Below are 23,391 nucleotides of genomic sequence, written 5' to 3'. Positions count from 1 at the left end.
TTTTAGTTGCGTCCAGAATCAAATACAGAAACTCTTTCCTAAATAGCCTAACTCAATCCCAACTTACACCATTAAAAGTTGTCACTCTGCAGCTCTATTCATTTCTGGTAAGAAAAACTGACATCTAAACAATCATGACCACACAAAACTGGCTTCACCTAGAGCAGAGGTCTTCAATCTGTGGGGCTCGACCCCCAGGGGGGCCGTGGAGTCCTGGGAAGGGGGTCCAGCATTTCCAGCTTCACTTCAAAATGTTTCCTTTCGGAAAAAGGCAGCTGTCCTGGGTTGGCTAATTTAGATCTTTATAGGTGAAGTTTCATCAATTGTCTAGTGTGTGAAAAGCTTTCTGCCAGAAGTCTGCTTGCCTGAAGGAAGTGCAAATGTGCTCTATTAGTTAATCTGCAAGTGTAAAAGGTGTTTTGGAGCTGGTTAAGACTTTAATTGATCCAATCACTCCAAACTTTGGGATGACAAAGATTTGGGTTTTTGGAGTGGTAATGCAAAGCATTAACAACTGGGCTATGATGTGCATGCTTTTAATTGTAACTGCATTTACACAGCCCTTAGTACCCCAAAGGAGGTGTTGAAGGGACTGGTATGTAAAAAACCAAATTGCATTACACACGCACTGGTATTAGTAAAATCTACCTTTTGGAAGCATCATTTTATCATAAAAACCTTTTGCGCATTTTGTAGCAGGCTATCTTACACTGTGTGTGATGTAAGTATAAAATAATGACTTGCATATTCAGTGTTTTTTGTCACATGCTGTGACCTCGTAGCACTAAAAATACATGTCACTATTCCCTACTGCACAAATCAAAATGTAATTCTGTGGCTCACTGGTTACACACAGACCTCTGCAGTGCATTAACTAATAGAGGTTTCATAATGTACTACAGTGCATTTCCCACCGAGTAACAACTTCTTAAAATGTATTTTTAATTTATGCTGCCCATTATTTTATATGTAGATATCTGATGGTGAAAGACCTAAAAAAATGTGCTGAATATTTTGGGGCTTATTTATGAGAGGCTTGCATTGCCAGAGCATCATTTTTTTTTAGGCTCTTGTGGCGCAAGAGTCTCAACCATACCTATGAGGTGGTGTAAAGTCACCTTCATGGCTTTGCATAGCCTCATAGATATAAGATATAACAGCGCAAGTCACTGTGCTGCCTTACTCTGCATCAAGGAGGGGTTGCATGGACTTTGCGAAGCGTTCCCACACAACACCCATGGATTTCGATGCTGCCCCATATTGACAAAATCACGTATACCTGGGGCAGCTCCAAAAAAAGGATGCCTCCCGAGGATAAGTGTTTTCCGTTCTCCTCATTTTTTACTTTTTCCATGTGTGCTACATTCTGCAGCTCACATAGAAAGAGGAAAATGCCTCAGGATTGTTTTTGTCAAGGAAGGTGCCCCTTTCTGTTAAAAAACAATCCTGCCTATGCTGGTGCTAGGCAGCAAGTTGTGCGCCAACACAAGAGAAAAGGACAGGAATGGATCGTATTTTCAATTCAAATTACTTTATTCGGCCTTAACAATAAGGTCATAAAAGTATAAAAAGTCAAACATACAATCAAGTAAAATATCTCATTTTCATAATAAATCATCAATAATTACGGGTAAAAAGCACGATAAAAAGTTAGGTAAAAATACAATTAATAAAACGCTAATAAATTTGAAGGGAGGCCTTGTGAATGGGCTCAAAGGGCGCCTTCATAAGTCCCGTTAGGACTAAGTTGAGGTTCCACACCAGCGGCATCCTTTTTGGTGGCGCTATCCTTTTTGCCCCCTCCAGGAACCTCTTTACAACTCTTGATGTAAAGAAACTTTCACCCGTCTCACCTCGTGTGTAGGCAACAATCACTGCGAGGTGTACCCTTAGTGAGGATGAACATAGTTTAGCCTTTAGTAGGTGCGTGAGGTATCTTAGCACCGTTGATTCCTTTGTCAACTTATTTTGCAGTTTATGTCTCCTGCACCAATGTGTGCACCTCTTCCATTTTTCCCCATAGCATTTCCGTGTCGTCGGTCTCCTTGCCTCCCGGAGCACTCGCATTGTGCTTTGAGGTAGCTTAAGGTGTGCGAACTCTATGTCTTCAGGAGCCATGCCGCTAGGCCGAGGCTCTCTGGCTCTGGGTGTAGAACGTCTCCGTTCTGCATGGAGAGTAAGTCCTTTCTTTTGGTGAACTTGTGTGGTGGTCCTTGTGCCATCTCCACTATTTGCTAGTACCAGGTCTGTCGTGCCCACTGTGGTGCCACTAGGATCATCGTCATGTTGCTGGTCCTGCACTTGTTGAGTACCCTGTGTATCAGTGGTATTGGTGGAAAAGCGTAGGCAAATGTTTTTGACCAGCTTATCCATAGGGCATTCCCCTTGGATTGTTTTTCTGGTTGTCTGGATGCGAAGCTTTGGCATTTTGCATTCTGGTGTGTTGCAAACAGGTCTATTGTCGGTGTGCCACACCTTCTGAATAGCCTTTGCGTTTCCTGTCCATTGAGCTCCCACTCGTGGGACGACGAAGTCTGCCTGCTGAGCCAGTCTGCTTCCACATTGTCCTTCCCTGGTAGGAGAATGGCCAGCAGATCTATTTTGAGTGGGACGGCCCATCTCCAAATCTCCTGCGCCAGGTTGGATAGGGGAAATGACTGTTCCTCCCTGCTTGTTGATGTAGTACATCGTTGTTGTATTGTCTGTATCAACACCTTCTGGCTGTACAGTTTTTTCTGGAAGGCTTTCAGGGCTAGGAATACGGTCTTCAATTCCAGGTAGTTGATGTGTCTGACCGCATCCGCTGGAGTCCACAGACCCCTCACTTTGAGCTTGTCCATATCTGCTCCCCATCCTATCTGTGATGCGTCTGTGGTGATGGTCAGCGTTGGGCTTGGTGGTGTCAAGGGCTTCCCTATAGTTATGTTCTCCCTGTTTCACCATGCTATCTCTTCTTGCACCGCGTGCGTTACAACCACTAGATCCTCCCAACTTCCACTTGCTTGTGACCATTGCTGTTGCAGCCATTCCTGCAAAGGCCTCATGTGTAGGCGTACATTGGGAACTAGGTGAATGCATGACACCACCATCCCCATGATCTTTCTCGCTGTTCTCACTGTCCGAGCTTGCCCCTTCTGGTAGAGGCGCGTCTCCTTCAGCAGGGTCAGTGTTCTTTTGTCGCTGGGCATCACTGTTCTCTGTAAAGTGTTGATCTGTGCCCCCAGGAAGATCTTCACCTGTTTTGGTTCCAAAGAGGATTTCCCCCAGTGTATTGAGAATCCCAGCTTCGTTAGTGTGTTCGTGACCCGCTGTGCGTGTTCCTCGCACTTTTCGCGTGAACTTGCCTTTATTAGCCAGTCGTCGAGATAAGGGTATTATGATGAAGAAAAAGTTTTTAGCTAGAGGTTATCCGAACAAAATTGTACGGGATTCTTACAAAAGGGCTCGTTATTATGACAGACAACATCTACTTACTAATGCTAAAACCAAAAAGGATCCATCTCTGGTTTTTGTAACACGGCATTCCATGCTCAATGCCAGAATTCGCCAAGCGGTTTGCTCCAGTTGGCAAATTCTAAACGTAGACAATTCCGGTGCGAGAGGAAGATTGTCTAAACCACTATTTGCATATAGACGTAATAAGAGTCTAAAGGATCACGTACACTCAAGGATGAAAAATACCAAAACCCTCCTACAAACTAGTTTGGAAAGATCGAAAACAGTGGTGGGTAATTTTAGGTGTACTTCGTGCAAATCCTGTGCAACTGCCATTGAAGCGCCAACATTTGTATTCAATGGTCAATGTATCTCTCCCAACACACTCAACAACTGCAAATCGACAGATGTCATCTATTTGATTATATTATATGTCCCTGTAAAATGGGGTATGTGGGAGAAACAGGCAGATCTCTGAATACTAGATTAACAGAACATAGATCTGCGATTAGAACGCAGAAATTGTCAGCACCCATGGTACAGCACTATATGAATCTAGGACATACATCAGATGATATGCAGTGGTATATCCTTGAGAAAATTTGCACTAAATCAGGTATATTGACAGAGAGGACCAGAAAAATTAGAGAAGTCTTTTGGATTTTTATTCTGAATACAGCAACATCAGGTTTAAATCAGGAGATACCCTGGGACCAAGCAATTAAGAGCAATGGATAATTATTGATTTATTTTGATCTCTGCAACTGCAGATTTCAGTAGCAGAGCCATTTCAGATAGCAGACATAGGATGATCTAAAATTATCTGTTCCATGCACTTCAACCGAGGCTAGAATTGTACTAAACTTAATATTAGATTAGGTATTATAACCATTTTTTACATTAATGGAGGGTACAAAACCACTAGAATTAACCATTTAGGATAACCTCGAGCTTGCCAACATGGAGTATATACTAACATACCTTCTCATTTGAACACATAATTTGGGAATTTCAAGATGGCGCCCATTTGGATAATATAAGTGATTTAAAATAAATTCTATCTCCAAGTCATTAATTACGTCAGCTTGCGTCTAGCTGACGCACATAAATGTATTAAACTATCAAGAATAATGGATAATGATTTCTAAACTATTGATTCTTGTTGATCTCTGCAATTGTATATTTTGGCAGCAGAGTCTTTTTAGATCGCATACGAAGGTTGATTTAAAATTATCTGTTTGATTCACTTCGCCGTGGCTCTAATCGTATTAAGCCTAATATTAAACGTAAGAAAGTATCCTTGATGGATTGAGGGTACATAAATAGAATCAGCCTTTCAGGGTAACCTTGAGCTTGTCAATATCGAGTAAACACTAATAGACCAGCTTGTTTGTAGTAGTTGGGATTTCAAGATGGCGCCCATACATATAACACACATCGATTCTAACTAAACCCTATTTCTATGTCACTGGGTAAGTTAGCTTACGTTGAGTTAACGCACATAAAAAGATCAAGATGGCCGACACATAGTTAGTTGCCAATTCCAGTGAGAACGCGTAGCCAATGCAGGTATGTAACCTTTTGGTTGCGGAATATATTTTCATTTAGTAACGGGTGCGAGTATCAGTCCAAGCTATATACTAAGAGTATTTGAAATACATCTGCAAGTAAATACAACAGTTCTATTTTGTGATGGATGAGTATTAACTCATGGTATGCGTGTGAGTCTCAGACATGGCTTTTATCCAGCGCTCATAGATTTAACACTTGAGTAGTCCAATTCTTTTTGTGGTATTAATTTGAGGTAACTTTCGACTAGCTAATCATGAGTAAAGATTGACATATTAGATCGTCTTTTATGCTTGGGCATGGACAAGATGAAGTTGAAGTTAAAAATATTTGTAGAGCGCACTGTGACCGGGCGGTTTCCTGGCGCGAAGGGATTACTAGAGGCGGAGGGAAGCAGGGGAGGTCAAGTGGAGGGGAACGCCTGGGCGAACAAGTGAGTCTTGAGCGCTTTCCGGAAATGTAGATAGGAGGGAATTGATCGAATGGTGAAAGGGAGACTGGTCCAAAAGCGAGGAGCAAGGGAGGAGAACCTAGTGCCACCTGCTCAAGACTTGCGAAATCGGGGGACAGTAAGAAGAGCCTGACTGGAGGAACGGAGATGACGACTGGGAAGATAATGAGAGACCATGGAATTAATGAAGAGAGGGGCTGTGCGAGCACGAGCCATGAAAACTAAGCATCCCATTTTGAAAAGGGTACGGTACAGAATAGGAAGCCAGTGAAGGGTTTTTAGAAGAATGGAGGAGTGGTGAAATTTGGGAAGCCGGTGGATTAGGCGAGCCGCCTGATTTTGGATAGTCTGAAGGCGCCGCAACTCATAGGCAGGAATGCCAACATACAGGCAGTTCCCATAGTCCAGCCGAGAAAGGACCATGGCTAAGATAATGATTTTAAGGGCATCAAAAGTAAAGAAGCGGCAGATCTTACGGATGATCCGTAGGGATAGGAAGCAGAATGAAACAACTGAGCTGATCTGAGGACGCATGGAAAGGTCCTGGCTGATTTTGATCCCGAGGGTTCTGACTGATGTAAAAGGAGCCGGGGGGGTGGGGGTGGGGGGTGGGGGGGGGGGGGGTGGGGACCCAAAGCTGGCAGGCCAGAAAGCAGATGACCAGGGGCTGGAAGAGCCGCCAGTTAAGATCAGCTCAGTTTTGTCGGGATTGAGTTTAAGATGATTTAGACTCATCCAATCAGAGATAAAAGTGAGAGTGGTTTGAAATTTGGGAAGAAAGTCAGTAGAAGAGGGAAGTTTGAATACAAGCTGAAGGTCATCCGCGTAATTGTAGACGGATACCTCCATTCTAAGCAAGGAGACAATAAGGGGATAGATGTAGAGGTTGAAAAGAAGAGGAGAAAGGGAGGAACCCTGGGGAACTCCACAAGAAACTGAGTGAAACGGGGCAGAGAAACCAGAGAGCTGAACAGCCTGTGACCGGCCTTGAAGAAATGACGTGAGCCAAGAGAGGGCGGAGCCCTGGATGCCCGCTGCCCCGACACGGTCCAGAAGGATGGAATGATCAACTGTGTCAAAGGCAGCTAGACAAGTCAAGGAGCACCAAGGCTTGGGGGCAGTTGGGAGTCCGTCTTACTCTTAAGCTCGTCGAGGACAGAGAGGACCACAGTTTCGGTTGAATGAGCCGGGCGGAAACACGCTTGATGGGAGGCCAGTAAATGATTGTCCTCGATGTATGTTGACAGGCAGGTGGTTATATGGCTCTCTAGGATCTTGCCTAAGTACGGGAGCAAAGAGATTGGCCTAAAATTAACAGGGAGGGTAGGGTCAGAGCCAGGCTTTTTTACAATGGGGATGACAATGGCTGATTTGAACTGTGGTGGAACCATTCCCAGAGAAATGGATGAGTTAAGAAAGGACAAAGGGGGGTCGGGACAGCCAACAAATAGCTCCCTTAGAATGCGAGCTGGGCCATAATCAGCAGGCGAGCCAGATTTGACTTTCGTGAGCAGAGCCAAAAAAGATTCTTTGGAGATACGTGGGAAGTGGGTGAGGGAAGAAAGCACAGGGGGGGGGAGAAGGGAGGAGGGTGAGTAGATGGTGAGGGGATGTTCCGCTTAATGTTAGCAATCTTCTCAAAGAAGTAGTCATTGAGAGAAAGGCAGAGAGAAAGAGAAGGAGTAGGGTGGAGGTTGACTCGATCAGATAAGGCTAGGTTATGAACAACAGAGAAGATTTTCTTGGGCTTGTTGGCCGCTGATAGAATCTTACCAGAGAAATATTCTGATTTCGCCAAGAGAATAGCTCTCTTATAGTTGTTTAAGAGAGACCTATATTGATCCCTCAGGGAAGGGCAATAGTTGCGTCTCCACTGACGCTCAGACTGGCGAAGAGCTAGTTTGAGGGTTTTGAGGTCGCTCGAGAACCATTTATTGGCTTCGTGGAGACTGCAAGCTTTAACCGTCCTGAGCGGAGCTATCCGGTCACAAGAAGTAGAAAGCCAGGTGTTAATGGCGTCCGCTTGAAGATTGAGGGGAAGGACCGATAAGTCCGGAGAGGTGGTCCTCAACGAGGAGTGGAGGGAGTTGAAATCTACCCGGTTCCAGTTACGCGCAGAAACATTCTTAGGCAGGGAGGATCTATCAGTAACTGCTAAATCGATGGAGAAAGAGATAAGCGAGTGGTCCGACCAGGTGCAGGGGAGAATGGTGGTCGGGGAAAGGGTCCGGTTTGCCGACCAGATCTGGTCAAGAATGTGGCCATGAGTGTGGGTAGGGGCATGAATATGAGGGATAAAATTGAGGCAACGAAGGGTGTCAGAGAAGTCTTTGGAAGCCAGATCTTCTTTAGGATTGCCAGGCCAATAATTGAAATCTCCCAGCAGAAGGACCGACGTACTGTTGATTACAAGAGAAGCCAAGAGTTCTTGCAGGGTGTGTAGAAAATGGGGCATTGCTTGAGGAGGACGGTAAACAAGAACTATAGTGAGGGGGATGGAAATATTGACCGAACGGGCCACAACAAAATCGATTTTAGGTAGTGGCTGAAACTGGAGAGTGGACAGAATTATCAATGCTACACCCCCACCGACTTTCCCATCTGGGCGATCAGCCCGCAGAATGTAATAAGAGTCAGGGAGAGCAGATAAGACGTCGGGCTGGGAATCAGCGGAAAACCAAGTTTCCGTCAGGAATAAGAAATCGGGTAACTCGGTATTAAGGAGATTATAAAGTTCCAACTGATGCCTGCCAGCTGAGCGAGTATTGAGAAGGTAGGCGGAAGCCGCCGTCGGGGAAGAAGAGAGAGAAGGGGGAGAATGTGCAGGGGAAGCAGGCAGTAGTTGACTAGGCAGGGGGGAAGTGGCAATGTTAAGGGCCTGAATGCGGCTAAGCGTAGAGGGAGTAAGGGGCCAGGTACCATGAAGAGTAAGTAGCTGGCTGGAGGAATACCTAATAATAGGGGCAGAGTTCGTGGCCCCTGGTCCCGGCCGGTCGCGGACGGGCGCAGACGGGCTTGCCTTCGGTGCGCCCGCTGCGCCGTCTGGGAGCAGTGATCATTTTATGGGAGGTGAGGAGGGTGGGAGGCAGCCGCAACTAGAGCGCTACCCCTGCCTTCTCCCAAGATGGAGGCCACCCTCTGCTCAACCCAATGGCAGATCTCCCGAGCGAGGAGGGAATCCGGCCAGGAGGGGAACTGAGGTAGGAGCAAAGCGAAATGACAAGGATGTCAATAATGCCAGGTGCAGAATGCACAAAGTATGCACTTTAGGTTTTTAAAACAGAGAAAGTAAGCGAGCGTGTGCAAGGATTAAAAGAATCTGACAGTAACACAACACGCAGCGCACAGCATAAGATTTTTTTTAAAAAAACAGCGTTGCACTCACACGCCCCCCGGCTTTCACCTCAGGGGTGTTCACACAAGTAATCACGCCCATATTGAAAGTATACACTGTTCAACAACTAGTATTATTTTCATGTCATTGGCTAGGTTGGTGTAGTATCAAATCGACATACATAAGAGGACCAAGATGGCCGATAAAAGGATGGTAGTCTATTTCAGTGAGCGCATAATCTACGTAAACACAGGTATGCCAACACTGGCATGTTGGCTGTATAACAAATCCGGCTAGGGATGCGAGTATCAGTTAGAAATAGGAGCTATTATTAAATAGTATAAATATTAGAGCCAAGATAAGGGTAATATCTATGACAGACGAATAGTCACTTTCGCGATGCCTGTTAGCTTCGGATAGTGACTTTCACGATGCCTGTTAGCTTCGGGCAAGTATAATATTTACCACGTATACGTTTAAGCTCATTTCAGTCAAATTTTTGGCGTGCCGTCGTGTAGCTTCAAATAATAATTATATACAGTATATACACACTTAAGTATGTAAGATTTGGTTTTTGCATGAGGACTGGAATAAGGAAACAAACATTTGACTAAATAGTTTAGTCTTCGAGTAGTGAGAAACAACCACAAGATTTAGAACTCTGATATAAGATAGATAGAAGATATGTGCACGATAGTTTATAACTTACTAATTTTTACCATACTGAAGAGATATAATCTTGTAACCGAACTATAAATTAAAATCATAGGATATACCACTAAACAAACTGAGCTCCATTCAATCATAATACATATAATGATCTGATTATACCATTGATATCGAATCATTGATTACCCTTTATCCACAGGAAACGAAGCTTCAGATTTTCATTACAATACCTGTTCATACCATACAACAGGGTTAGTATACTTTGTGACTAATTCATAGCTTAATCATTAACCCTTAGAACATGTATGTTATAGCTATATCTATATCCCCTCTTGTAATAAGCATCTATTATTACATTAAGTGCCCAATGAGTCAGTATTAAGCATCGCAATAAGACACGCCTGTGTTCTTTTTCAATTTTCCCCTTCCCTGTGTTATTTGCTGCGGTCTCCATCAGTTGGCGCTAATTCTGAACAATATTCTAAAACAAGTACGGAGAGAATCATTGATCTTCATTTAATTGATCTATGCTATTGATCAAAGATTAGAGCTTAAACAGGTATATTAAATTTATCTATCAACTTAGTTACTTATGCAGATCTCTTAATACCGACAATATCTCAATAGGATATACACTTATATTGCTGTTTCTATTATATATAGACAATTTCGAAACATGACTGAAATCGATGTACCTGGTTCGAATTGATAACGTTGACATCTAAAGATATTAGAGGTAGGCGCACAGATTATGAATCTATTTATGCCTAACCAAATTCTGGAATTAACATTATATGTGAAGATCAAGGGCATTAGTTAGCCTTGTTACATTTTCAAAACTTCATTGCCCCTATTAGATGGGTTGTTTTTAATATACAAGTGGTTGCCCTAGTTAAGTGTGGAAGCCTTAAGCTGGATCTTTTTGATTGAATTATTGGTTTGTTAACATTAAAACTTGTAAATAAGTATAGATCGCCATGTTGACTCCTAATTCTAACAGTGGTTTTTATTTTTTGATTATTCCTTGCATGTAGTATACAACCATGAGCGGGTTCCTGACGAAGGCTTAGCCGAAACGTGTTGTGTCTACCAACCGCCTGTTGAGAAATAATCATGTTTTATATGTATAAATTGCCTTTTTGAAATGTTCAATACTTCTCATTAGGATTAAATTCATAGGAAGAACAAATAGGAGCTATACAAGTGTATTACCTATATCAAGATTTACTAGGATTATTTACATGTATACTGATATATGACTACTTATTGATTATCACAATTGTATATGTTTAAAGATATATCAACTTATTCAAATAAAGAAAGCAAAACAAATATATTTATATATTAAAATACAAAAACTATAAAAACAATTTACAGAACTTTTCGAATTAGTTTTTTCCAGTTAAAAAATGTTTTCTTTATATATGTGTGTATCGACACTGTAGAGCCATCAGTAATTTTGTTATAATTGGAGTTGACATTTGATCTACCAGTTATACACACTGTGCCCGGTGTTTTCCTCTTTTTCCCATTGGTCGAGATAAGGGTATACATGAATCCCTTCCCTCCGCAGGTACGCTGCCACTGCCACCAGGCATTTTGTGAAAACCCTTGGTGCGGACTTTAGCCCGAATGCCAAGGTTGTGAATTGGTAGTGTTCCTTGCCAACCTTAACAGACTTTTGTGCTTCCTGTTCATTGGGATGTGCAGGTAGGCATCTTTGAGATCCACGGTGGACATGAAGTCTCCGTCTCTCATTTGTGGGAGTACCTCTTGTAGGGACGTCATTTTGAATTTTTGCGTCCTTACGTACTTGTTTAGGAACCGTAGATCCAGGATGGGTCTTAGTGTTCCGTCCACCTTTGGTACCAGGAATTAGTTTGAGTACACTCCCTTGTTCCTTTCTTTGAAAGGTACTGGCTCTATGGCATCCTTTAGGAGTAGTTCTTGTGCTTCTTCTACGAGTTGCACTGGCTCCTGTCCTGAGTGCTCCCTCCTCTTTGCTTTTGTGTTTGGTGGTTTCCTTTCCAACTCTATACAGTATCCGAACTGTATGATGTTGAGTATCCATTTGTCTGTTATCTTTTTCCATTCTTGAAGGAAACGTCTCAGTCTGCCGCCTACTGGTGATGCATGTTCGTTGGCGTTTGGTCTGTGTAACCCTCTCGTCTTTGATCTTTTGTGCTCCACCCTCGGAGGGATTTTGTGGGTGAGCACTCTTTCCCGTGTGAAGTCACTTTGAGGTGGGTTGGTCTCCCCCTCTGCGTCTCTGGTCTCGTCCGTTCCCCCTGCTCAGAGGCTGGTACTGCCAGTGTTGTTTCTGCTGGGCCTGCTGCCTGCGATTGTCGCCTTGATGGCCCTGCTGGAATGTTTGGTGTGACGTTCCCGGCTGGTTTCCTCCTCTTCCGTAGGGTCTCCGTGTCGGGGTACCTCTTCTCATTCCTCTGAATTGCAGGGCCCCCATGGACCTTGCTGTTTTGTACTTGAGCTGGGTGAGTTTTTCATCCACCGGTGCCCCGAACAGCATCTCTCTGTTGAAAGGGGTGTTCAGGATGTTGTTCTGAACTTCTTGCTTGAAGCCCGAAATCCTGAGACCGGCTTGCCTTCTTTCTGTATTCCAATTGCCATCAGCCTGCTTGATGTTTCTGCTCCATCCAACGCTGTTTTAAGGCAAGAGTTATATTCTTTCCTTCCTCCACTAGGTGCGCAGCTCTTTGTTGGTATTCCTCGGGGAGGTGCTTCATCAGTTCCCCCATTTCGTCCCAATGTTGGTACTGGTGCTGGTGCCTGTTCAGTAGGGCATTGGAGTTCGCCATGCGCCAGTGCATTGCCGCGTTTCTCTCTATTTTTCTCCCCGTCAGGTCCATCCTCCTGCTTTCTTTGTCTGGAGGTGGTCCAGAGGTTGCTGGGACATTTGCCCTCTTTCTGGCAGTAGATGCAATGATTGAATCTGCTGTGACGGATCCTTTGATGTATGGAGGGTCCTGGGAGGAGTGTTTATATTTTTTCTCCGTCCTAGGTGTGATGGACCTGCATGTTGCTGGGTCATTGAACGCCTCGTTCCCCTGGTTCATGACACTCTGGAGCATGGGGAGGAAATGGCTCCTAGTTTGGATAGGGAGCAGTGTCTCCAGTAAAAAGTCGGCTTTCGGCTATTCTTCCTCCAGCTTAACACCAAAAGCTGCAGCCGCGCTTTTGACTACCATGTTGTAAGCCCCTATGCCATCTGGCGGCGAAGGCCTCGTCTCCACAGGCTCTTCTGGATTTTCGGCGTCGAGGTCCTGCCACTCCAGGTCCTGCGTCGTCGACGGCGCCGAGCCGTAGTTCGATTGTTGTTCCTCATATTCTTCTCCCTCATAGTAAAGGTCTTCTTCCTCTCCGGGAGTTTGACAGTTCTTCTGCATTGAACTCCTCCTGTTCCTCGACCATGATCGACGTTGGTTTCGTTGGGATAGTGAATTTTTTCATCTTCTCGTCGAACTCCCTTTTCCTTTGAAGGATGCTCTCCATCTCTGCTTCGAGCCTCCTCTTTTTCTTCTCCATTTCGGAGGCGTGTTCAGCGTCGGTCTTTTCGACGGAGCTTGTGTCGACGAGACCTTATCATTCGAAGTCGAACGCTCACTTTCTTGGCCTTGCTTCGACGACCTTTGCCTTTCGGCGGTCTTCGGCACCTGGGAGTCCTTCTCGAAGAATCCGCCGGTCCTTTCGTCCTTGGATCCACTCGCGGTCGTTGAAATTTTCTGCGCCGGTGTTCCTTTCGAGGACTTTGACTCTGTTTTTCCAGAGTCTGACTCTGTTTTTTGGGGCCCTGTCGAGGGTTTAGCGCTCGATGTCTCTCCTACCTTGTCAGACCTTTTCTTATCGGTCTCTGCGACCGTGAAGTCATCAGGTCCTTCGGCAAGGTTGTCTTTGTCGTCGGTGGAGAGGCCCAGTTCGTCCAGTGTCGGGGCCTTTCCCTTGCCCTCCATGTTGTAGTTGGCTCTCCTCTGTCTCTCTCTCACCCAGAGCGTCTTCGGTGTGAAGGCCGAACAGGCCTTGTAGTCCTTGCTCTCGTGGTCAACCGGCAGGCAAAGGTTGCAGACCTTCTGCGCATATTTGTGGTGGCAGTTACGGCAGAATTTAAAAGGTGTTTTGTCCATTCCTGCGCTCAGTGTCCCTGAGTGCGCATTCTCCGTTGGACGTCGAAGATCTCGAGGTTCTCCTCCTCCTTAGTCGTCCCGGCTGGTTGCTCTTCTTTTCTGTAGTCTTCCTCAACTTCTCTTCGATGAAACTCGTGCTTATTCTTCTTTCTTCGCCAAAAAACTCTGGAGCTTCACGGTGACGATCCAGACCCAACGGCGGAAAAAATAATCTGAAGATGGCGCCCCGAGGTGGGACTTCCGCAGGAAGCAGGACGACGTCACGAGAGGTGCACCAAATGGTGGGACGTCGATGCCCACCTGGGCTACAAAAATAAAAAGACAAAATAAAGACTACGAATCCGGACCCAACCACCAGACCGCGGAATAATGCACAGCATAGTGAATCCAGAAAGATTCCCGCTGCAAAAATATGGTTATGAGAAAGTGCAATCTTTCTTGCATGGTATGCCCCCACTTTTTGCTGAATTGCTGATGTACTTTGAGTGTGCCCTGGGCTCCTGCCAATCAGGTACCCAGGACCTATGTTCCGTCCCTAAAACTGTGTTGAAACCTAAACACAATTGGCATCTCTGGCCACATGTCAGCCCCTGGTAAATGGTACACAAAGTACCCAGGGCCTTGTGACCAGAGAAGGTCCCTAAGGGCTGCAGCACTTATTGTGCCACCCTAAGAGGCCCTGTACCCTTACACACATACACTACCCTTGAAGGCGGAGTGTCTGGGTGCAGAACAAAACAGTCGACATGGCACACATCCTGTGTGCCATGCCTACAACACACACTGCCCTGGCATACAACAGCCACCCCTCTAGCTGGGTGCCCTATGCCAGTGGTGTGGGTACAGGTGCATGATCCCTGTGCCCCTACAGTACCCAGGTCCATTCCTGGGCACTGTAAGTGCAGTGCTGCCATCTAAGAGTATATGGTGCTGGGAGATCGTCAACACGAACTCCACAGCACCATGATGGCAACACTGAAGACTGAAGTTTGGTATCAAACTTCTCAACACATTAAACCTGCACTGCTGCCAGTGTGGGATTTAATGTACAAAGCACGACAGAGGGCATCTTAGAGATACCCCCTGAACCTAACCTACAATCCACGTCTTGTCTGAGGGGCTGCCACACAGCAGACGTGTTGCTGGACCCCTGGGTAGAGAGCCATCCGCTCTCCTGGGCCTGCAACAATGCACATCCTGGGCGAGGTGCTAGATCTCCTCCCCCAGGATGGGCAGGGGAAGCTTCAAAGGCATGCCGCCTTTGTGAGCTTCTCCAGGCCACTTGCTGTACTCAGCAACTGGCCCCTACCGGTTCTGACCCCCCACTCTGGCAGGAAGACTGGCCGGAAACCCAAGGAAGGAAAGGGGGTGTGCCAGCCTCTGCCAACCCCACACCTCCGGTGGGGAAGGCGAGTTGTAGCACATCTCTGGGCTCTCGCCATCTTGAAGATGGGAAGCCCTGCCCAATCAGCACTAGGCTACTGCCCCCCCCACAGGAGAGTGGCAGGATAGGGGGTGTACCCACCCCAGGGCAGGGACCTATGGGTCCCTGCCCTTTACCTACCTGTAACGCCCCTAAATTTAGTATTTAGGGGCACCCTGAACCTTCCTCCCTTAGATCCAGATTCCGAAACAGCAAAGAAGATTAAGAAACAAGACCTGCCGTGCAGCTGCTAACAAGAGGAAGACACAAACTGCTTTGGCCCCAGCCCTACCGGCCTGTCGACCCTCCTCCTGCTAAATCCCGGCATCTCCCGTGGCCAGCAACCTCACAAACCCCGGAGGAACTGGCTACCTCTTGACTCTAAGCATCTGGGACTCCCACAAGCAGTGGTACTGCTCAAAGCAAGTAACTGACTCCTGGCATCAGCCAGGAACCGCAAACCCTGCACACGCCAAGCCTGGACTGTGCTGGAGTGGACAAAGACCACGAGGACGTCCCCCCGGCGACTGTGACCCCGAATCCAGCACCCAAGGACCCACCTCGACGCTCCGGACGACGCCTGCAGCCTCAGAACTAGGGACCCCTCCAACCGCGACCAGCAGAGGGTAAGATTTCCAGACACCAAAATGCACCCCTGCACCCAGCGCCCCCCTGTGCTCAACTCCTGGGTGCCTACCTATCCTCCAACTACCCAACTTACCTCTCGAAGTGATGGTCACACCTAAAGAATCTTTGTTCCCGAGCTTGCAGCCTTTGTTAGTTTTTGAGCTTCTCCATTGCAATCCATTGAGCGCCCAACGGCTCAAAAGCACCCTGCACCCAGCCGCCCGGGTGCCCCTGGCAGTGTAACCTCTACTCTAATCTACTTCCCCATTTGCCCTGAGCAAGTGACCAGGAGCCCAGCTCCCACAGCCGCGTGGCCTGCTAGCCAGCAGCCACCAACCAAGGGCTCCCTGCCTCCCATAGGATAACATTAGGCCTAACTCACTCTGCACCTGGCTGCCCCTGTGCCGCTGAGTGTGTAACAACTGTACTTACCTGACCAAGGGAGACCCCTGAGTCTATGCCCAGAACCTTAACTCTGCCAGTCGAGTACTTACCCAAAAGCCGATAACTCTTTTCTTCCATAGGGTAACATTGACTGGTTTCACTTGGAAATTCTTCTAAGTGTGGAGTTTCTAAACTTTAAAATATTCACCTAAAATCAACCGATTCACGAAAACGGAAATACTCACCTGCTATTTGGAGAGATCCCAGTGCTGGATCTTGGTGCCCAGCACTGACCCTAAAAAGTACTTACAACCATACTTACCACTAACAAAATTTTCTCCCATAGGAAACCATTGACTGTTTTTTCTGTGAAATTTCTTCTAAGTGTCGATTTTTGCAAACTACAAATATTCTTTAAAAATCGCACCAACTGTGAAAACGAAATTACTTACCTGTTTTAGATAGATGTTCCTGTGCTGAACCTAGGAGTCCAGCACAGGACTACAAAAGTAACAAGAACATACTTTACCTGCAACTTGAATTTCCTTCCATAGGATAACATTGCCTGGTTTTTGCGCCTGGTTTTTGCTGAAAAAGTTTCTAATTGTCGATTTTGCAAACTTACAAATATTCGTTAAAAATCGCCTGTACAACCAAACCACATTCTTTCAACTGTTTACAGGTGGTGCACCAGTGCTGGATCCAGGATCCAACACTGAGTTAGAACAAGCATTTGCAATGCAATAGGTCTCGCATTTACACAAGTTTGAGCTATTGGCATTGTAAATAACAATGCCTTTTTTATGTTTTGGTTTTTAAAACATAAATAAAAGGCATTGCCATTTACAATGCCAACAGCTTGAACTTGCGTAAATGCGAGACCTATTGCATTGCAAATGCTCGTTTAGGACTTGTGCCCTGCTGTCTATGCTAAGTATACCCTCAGCTTATGCTTTTGCTGTGAAGCCTGTCACAAATAAGATGTGCCTGTAGAAAACTCCATACGTTGACACTGAACGAGAAAAAGAATTTCCATGAAACGTGATAGAAACTACAGGATCTTAAAAGTAGAAGTAAACTAACACTTACGAGACAAAAAATATAGATCCCAAATGACTTGCCAAGTAATACCGCTCTACTATTTGGGTTACATAGGCAGTGGCTTTTCTTCGCTCACGTACGTCAAACTTCATTCACACACATTTCACCACATATTGCTCCATACGCACTTCAATATGACAATTGTAGTCTTTTATCAATGTCCATAGCACACCAGCTCTTATTTTGCCGTAGTCCTTTGTGTTTGGCACACCAAACGTTGTCCGCTTGCCAATAAAGCTTGTTGTTGTTGTACTCACGTTTGAAGTTCCACGTCCCATGGAGCTGCGCAGTACGAAAGAGGCGGGGTCAGCGACTTTTTAAATCATAAGGACCAATCAGCTGCGCGCAAGCAAGTCTTAACGAACCAGCAGGTGGGTTTAAAAGTGAAACGGAGTCAGAGAGAAGTACAGGGAGAGGAGGAAGGAGTCGGAAAGTTAAGCCAGAGGATTTGCCCGCACCCCTGGACGCTCCCAACTCAACGCAAAAAGTCCTCACTGCTCTTTGTGGTCCTCCATTTGTTTTCATAGCGCGGACGCTCATTGCCTCCCGCAGACATCCCCCCTTTGGATCTCTACCCCCAAATACCCCAACCCTGCTATGTCCGCCATCCCCGGGAGGGCAGGTGCACCAGTCGCCGCGATGAAGCAGCCCGAGACGGTGCAACCCCCTGCCCCGGTGCCCAAGGAGATCCCTGAAATACTAGTGGACCTCCGCACCCGGCGGCGCTACAAGCGCGGGCACTTGCTGGGCAAGGGCTGCTTCGCCAGGTGTTTCGAGATCTCCGACCTGGAGACGGAGGAGCTGCTGGCCGGAAAGATCGTGCCCAAGAGCCTGCTGCTAAAGCCGCACAAGAAGGAGAAGATGAGCATGGAGATCTCCATCCACCGCAGCCTGGGCAACCAGCACGTGGTGGGCTTCAACGGCTTCTTCTAGGACCAGGACTTCGTTTACGTGGTGCTGGAGCAGTGCCGGTGGAATGTAAGTGGCGGGAAAGTGAAGGCAACAGGGCTGAATTTGGTATTGCTTTAGGAGTTTATGGGGGAGGTGCGGGCGTAACACTAGTGGGAGGCGTAAAGGACTGCTATGCATGGATCGGTACTGGTGCATTAGGTTTAGGACTAAGTGTGCGCATTTGTAGGCACTACATACAATTTACAGACTAGCTACGTTTAATGTTGAAAGGATCACTTTAACAGCCAGAGGGGCCTAGCGGCCTTCAAGCAGTAGTTGGCGCATCTTGACAGTGGGTTACTTGCATAAAGGCAATTAAGGAGATGCTAATGGTAGTGGAAGGGATGTGTATTGCAGATATTTCAATCGCGCTTATTCTGTGGTCCTGTATTAGCAGAAATTGAGGTTAATTATCCTCCACAGTATGGATCAAAACCACCCGTTTTAAACACTTTCGACAACACTAGTCGGGTTCTGCATTGATGACCGCAATTTTGCCTTTTTTCGCGTTTTCAAAAACATGCCACTCCCTACCCTACAACAGAGCCTATGCTGACCGTCGTGGGATCAAGGCATCAACATTTCTTGTCTTGAGCAGCAGAACTAACCGCTATTATACATGTGGGGAATGATCATACACACCTACTAAGACCGTGTGGGGTGTTTGTAGCAGAGCTTCATCCATCAAATCTCAACCACCCAGTAGGTTTACACTCCCTATGACTGCACCTTTCCCCAAACAGAACAAAACTTTGCGCTGTCATGAAAACCGTTTCGGAAACGTCACCCCTCGGTTTACCAAAAGCGCCGATTCTATGCAGAGGTGTTCTCACGATAGGGCGTGTTGCGGTGCTAGGAACTTGTGTTGTAATGACATCGGCGGATGAAAACTTTTACCATGTGCAAACGCGCATAGTAATTATGATCTTGCCGTGGTATCACCTGCTTTCTTTAGTTATAACTTAATGGATTTAATTTTGCGAAGTGTTGCAGATTCGTGGCGGATGACAGTCTGATTGTGTTGTGTAGATTTACTTAGTTGTTTGGATTGAGGTGTGGGGGTCAAAGAGAAAGGATCATTTTAGTTGTCTATGGGGTGTATTTCTTCCGATTCTTCTGAATTTAGAATCAGAACAATTCTAACAAGGAATTGCAAGCAAACAAGGATGAAACCCCAATATTACACTGGGCAAAGGTGGCAATGGGCTGTGGCTGTCAGATGCACGAAGAGCGGGGGTGCTAGGATACGTGATCTTGGCTGTGAACGAGGTGGGTGTTTTATACAGCGTTTAACGCTGCCTGGGAACCTCAGCTCGAGGGTGAAAGCTCAGCATCCATAGGGACCGCTTGACGCTCCCACCCGGTATCCCGGGAAACACAGAGGCGGGAGATGGCGCCGGCCACGGGTTCCAACTGTCTCAACATTCCTTCCTGTAGCTGAGCCAGGTTTAAAGGGCCACGCATGCGCAGGGCCCTCTAGTTACATAGCTGCTGACTCAGCTGTGTTGACGTCACTTGCGGTAGGGAAAATAAAACAAGGTGATGGGACAGCGCCCAGCCGTTACAAAAATATATGATACAACAAGTAACGTACCTACAACACGTCCGGATTATTGGCTTTGACAATGGTTGTTAGTTGCATAAGATAAATAAGCCGCAACTATGGCTTGTATATAATATTGAACGAGTGGTGTGCGCGCGCATGCCACAGTGAAACATGTGGTTTCACTTATCGTGCCCGTGTCTGGGCACGATCATTGAAACCACATGGCCTTTGGTGCGCGTAACAGACACCAATAGGCCATGGGCGGAGCAATGCGCCCGCCTTTGGTCGATTGTGTACTGTCTTAGTAAAAAACACGCACGCAAAGGCCAATAGCGGGCCACCAAAGGAAAAGAACACGCACGAGCGTGTGCGATTCCAGGCTCTGTATCTGAGCCCCATGCAAAAGGCACTCGCTGCGCGAGACCTAAAGAGTAACAATAACCCCACTTACCTGCTAAGTGAAGTTCCTCCCATAGGATAACATTGGCGATTCTATGTGAAAAAGTTTTTAAGTGTCAACTTTTAAAATACAAAAATATTTCTTAAAAATCACAACTGTAACCAAAACGCTTTTACTCAATAGTTTACAAGAACTGTCCCAGGACTGAATCCAGGATCCAGGACTGAATCCAGGATCCAGTCCTGAATCCAGGATCCAGTCCTGTGGTTAGAAAAGTAATCCTCAAAGTAACTAATTGCATTTAATTAGAAATTCCCATTGAGCTCAATGTATTATTGTATGTCAAATTGTGTTGCCATTACAACAACTGTCTCTATTGCATTCAAAAGCCTACTGCATATTGAAAGTATTTATATAAAGCCTCTCATTCAGAGAAAGTATATTTTGAAATCTATTGTTGGTTCTAAAAAAACACAACTATATATTTTTATACAAAAACCATTGGCCTAGAGTCCAGTTCTTGAGTGTATGAGACCATTTGCTGACTGAGTGTGTACAACAAATGGTTTACACTGTCCTCTGTACTGCCTTACTGCTCGACCAAGCTACCACTTTAGACAGTAAGGTTATATATAACTTTAGCCTCTGGGGACTGTGGACTCTGTGCACACTGTACCTATTTGGGAACAGTATATACAGAGCCACTTTCCAACAATGGTGCATTCCTGCACTTTCACATTGACGTAAGGCAGGGCAGCAAGAAGACATGCCCTATGTCAATTCCTCATAAATAAGGCCCTTTGTTTTTAGCTACATCTTTGACTACACCCCCACGCTCACTGACCCTTGGTTTGCTACACAGTTTAATATTATTTCCCTACCGTAAAAGTTATTTGCTCTGGGAATTAGGGGCGTTTATGGTTGTCGATGATGAGGAGTACTAGGTTCTCGAAATTTTTGTCAGAAGGGGGTCCTTAAGCCTAAACAATTTTGACAAGGGGGTCTAAGCATCAAAAAGTTTGAAGACCTCTGATCTAGAGGCATGGAGTATCTACAAAACAGCTTGCCTCAGATATAAAGCTTTGCTACTTAACACCCCAACCTACTTGCCCCTCAAAACTTGTTCACATTGGAGAAACAAAGAGTCTGAGTAGCAAGCTCTCCTTTAATCTCAATTCAATCTACACATTTTTTTTTTAAACATTTGTGCTCAACTAATTCCCCTAATATATAGGTTTTCCTCACAAACCGATGACTGGCACCCTCAAATAATTAAAATTGGCTTGAAAATCAAAATGTACTAGACAACGTTAACCAATGCATTCTGTAATCCTCTCCACGCTTATAAATCCTGATCTTATGCTTCTCAAAGGCAATGGTCAATTAATGCCTTCCAATTCTTTGAATGACGCGTCGACACCTACATCTTCCAACCTTCATTGTCTTATGTTGTCATTCTCTTGTTTACAGATATACATACTTGCCATTACCCCTTCATTACGGTTAACAGTTGTCTGCAAATAGATTATCATACTTGTTATCACTAAATATCTTTGAATTATTTGTTTTGATTTAATTTACTTTGACTTACACTAGGGTGAGTAGCACTATAACAAATAAAAATTGAGAAAACAGGATGGTGTCAATTAATGAGCAAATAAGCTGGAAGAAATATTGACCAAAAAGATAACTATTCTGGTCTCTCTCCTGTTCTTGGCCCGTTAGTAGGATTTACAGCAATGTCACAAAAGAAAGCAGCTTTGGCATCAGCACACATGTTCCGTAGAACATTCTGGTCAAATTATGCATCTTTACAAGAGGAGGCTGGAAGAGATTAATCCAGTCAAAAAGCATGCGGTGTATCCCAGTAGCGATCTTGCATACAAGCTTGCAGAAAATCACTACAGCTGCCTTGGTTTAGTGCAGTAAAACAACGGATGGGGTATATCCCATGTTAAGGCTAACTAAGTGAAGGATATAACCCAACTGATATTGGTGACCTTTGCTGTAGCTAAGCTGGCATCACTGCAACCAAAATTGAGAGAGGTAGCATGTAAGAAGCAGGGCCTTCATATTATCCAAGTAGACACTCAGCATGCCGATCAGTAGGGTTGGTGAGACTCCACCTCTTATCCCGAATGATGAAATTTAAGGTCACCTGCAAGAGAGACCTGTACATTGCATGCACATCGGCTTCGCCCACTTATTTACTGCAAAGGGTTGTACGTGTGAAAGGCAGTAGCAAGGAAAGTCGCTTAATCCTTGGTGGTATATTTTAAGACCACAAAAGTGACGTTGTATCTCACGAAGCTGATGATTCAAATGCCACATGGAAGGCAGTCCTGAAGATAGGTAACAAATTGCACTACAAATACAGTCCCAGTGCTGGATGGAAAGAGATTAACATAAAGGTTATGCATATAGAGGAAGCAGGCTGTGATATTGTGGGTCAAAAAGAGATGCATTTCTTTTTCAAAACTGTAATAAGCCTATTGCTTAATACAACAACTCTACTGCGGACATAAGCTTTATTTTTATTTTTTTAAGGCTCGCCTTATCACAGCACCTGGATAAAGTCGTGTCCCCTTACCTCCTGTTTGCGCATGAGTTTCTGCATGACCATGTGACGGGCACTGCTTCCCGATATACTCATGTGCTCTTGCTCGCTAAGCATCTCTGGCCGCTCAGCTTCCATCAAGATCTCCTCTTCATCCTTTTCCTTCTTGATTTCCAGCAGGGTCAGCGTGGGTGGACTAGACAGCACTGGGTTCACAATACCGACTTGAGGAATAGTGATTGGGATGGGAGGTCGTGCAGGTGTCACACCTACAAAGGAACAAAGCAATTCACAATTTGTGGCCAAGAAAGCTGTGGGCTGCTGTCATCGTCTCAAACCAAGTATAGCTGTTAACCTTATAAAAGCTTAGTCCATTTGACAGAGTAAATTAGATTTCTAAAATGTGGTTCTCAGTACCCAAATGTTGTTCAGTTCACACTGAAAATATCTCCTAGCAATGTCTGAATTTTAAGTCATAAAAGTACAATTTTGTGACATAACCCAATTAAGTACAATGATTTGCAGTGAAGAAATCTTACCCTAGTTTATGAACTCTTTTAAAGTCAACTATTTCAATACACACTTTCTTAAAGCTGGACATAATTAGGTAACAATAAAACATTACACAAATTATCTTCACTACTTAAGTGGTCTAGATTACAGGACATTACAGGTAACCCTGACAACGAGACATTGCATTCAGTATGGATTCTGCAGCCAGTGCCTCACAAGAATAAACCTCAGTCGATAGCCACAGAAAGCAGCCTGGTGATGGACTGGATGCTGTCTTGTGTTAAGCGATCGA

At 45.3% G+C, this 23,391-nt stretch overlaps 1 protein-coding gene across 2 annotated transcripts in view; it reads right to left on the bottom strand.

Annotated features, from left to right (window-relative positions):
- Positions 1-23,391, bottom strand: part of PUF60 (poly(U) binding splicing factor 60) — a 252,737-nt gene that overhangs the window by 3,098 nt on the left and 226,248 nt on the right. For both annotated transcript variants that reach the window (XM_085604603.1, XM_085604604.1), the window contains one exon: positions 22,620-22,855. In XM_085604603.1, coding sequence (XP_085460729.1) covers positions 22,620-22,855 — 236 coding nt within the window. The remainder of the gene's footprint in view (positions 1-22,619; positions 22,856-23,391) is intronic.

The sequence above is a fragment of the Triturus cristatus genome, chromosome 5_1 (genome assembly GCF_964204655.1).
Source record: "Triturus cristatus chromosome 5_1, aTriCri1.1, whole genome shotgun sequence".
In the NCBI taxonomy this organism is placed as follows: domain Eukaryota; kingdom Metazoa; phylum Chordata; class Amphibia; order Caudata; family Salamandridae; genus Triturus; species Triturus cristatus.
This window is presented reverse-complemented; position numbering and strand designations above follow the sequence as displayed.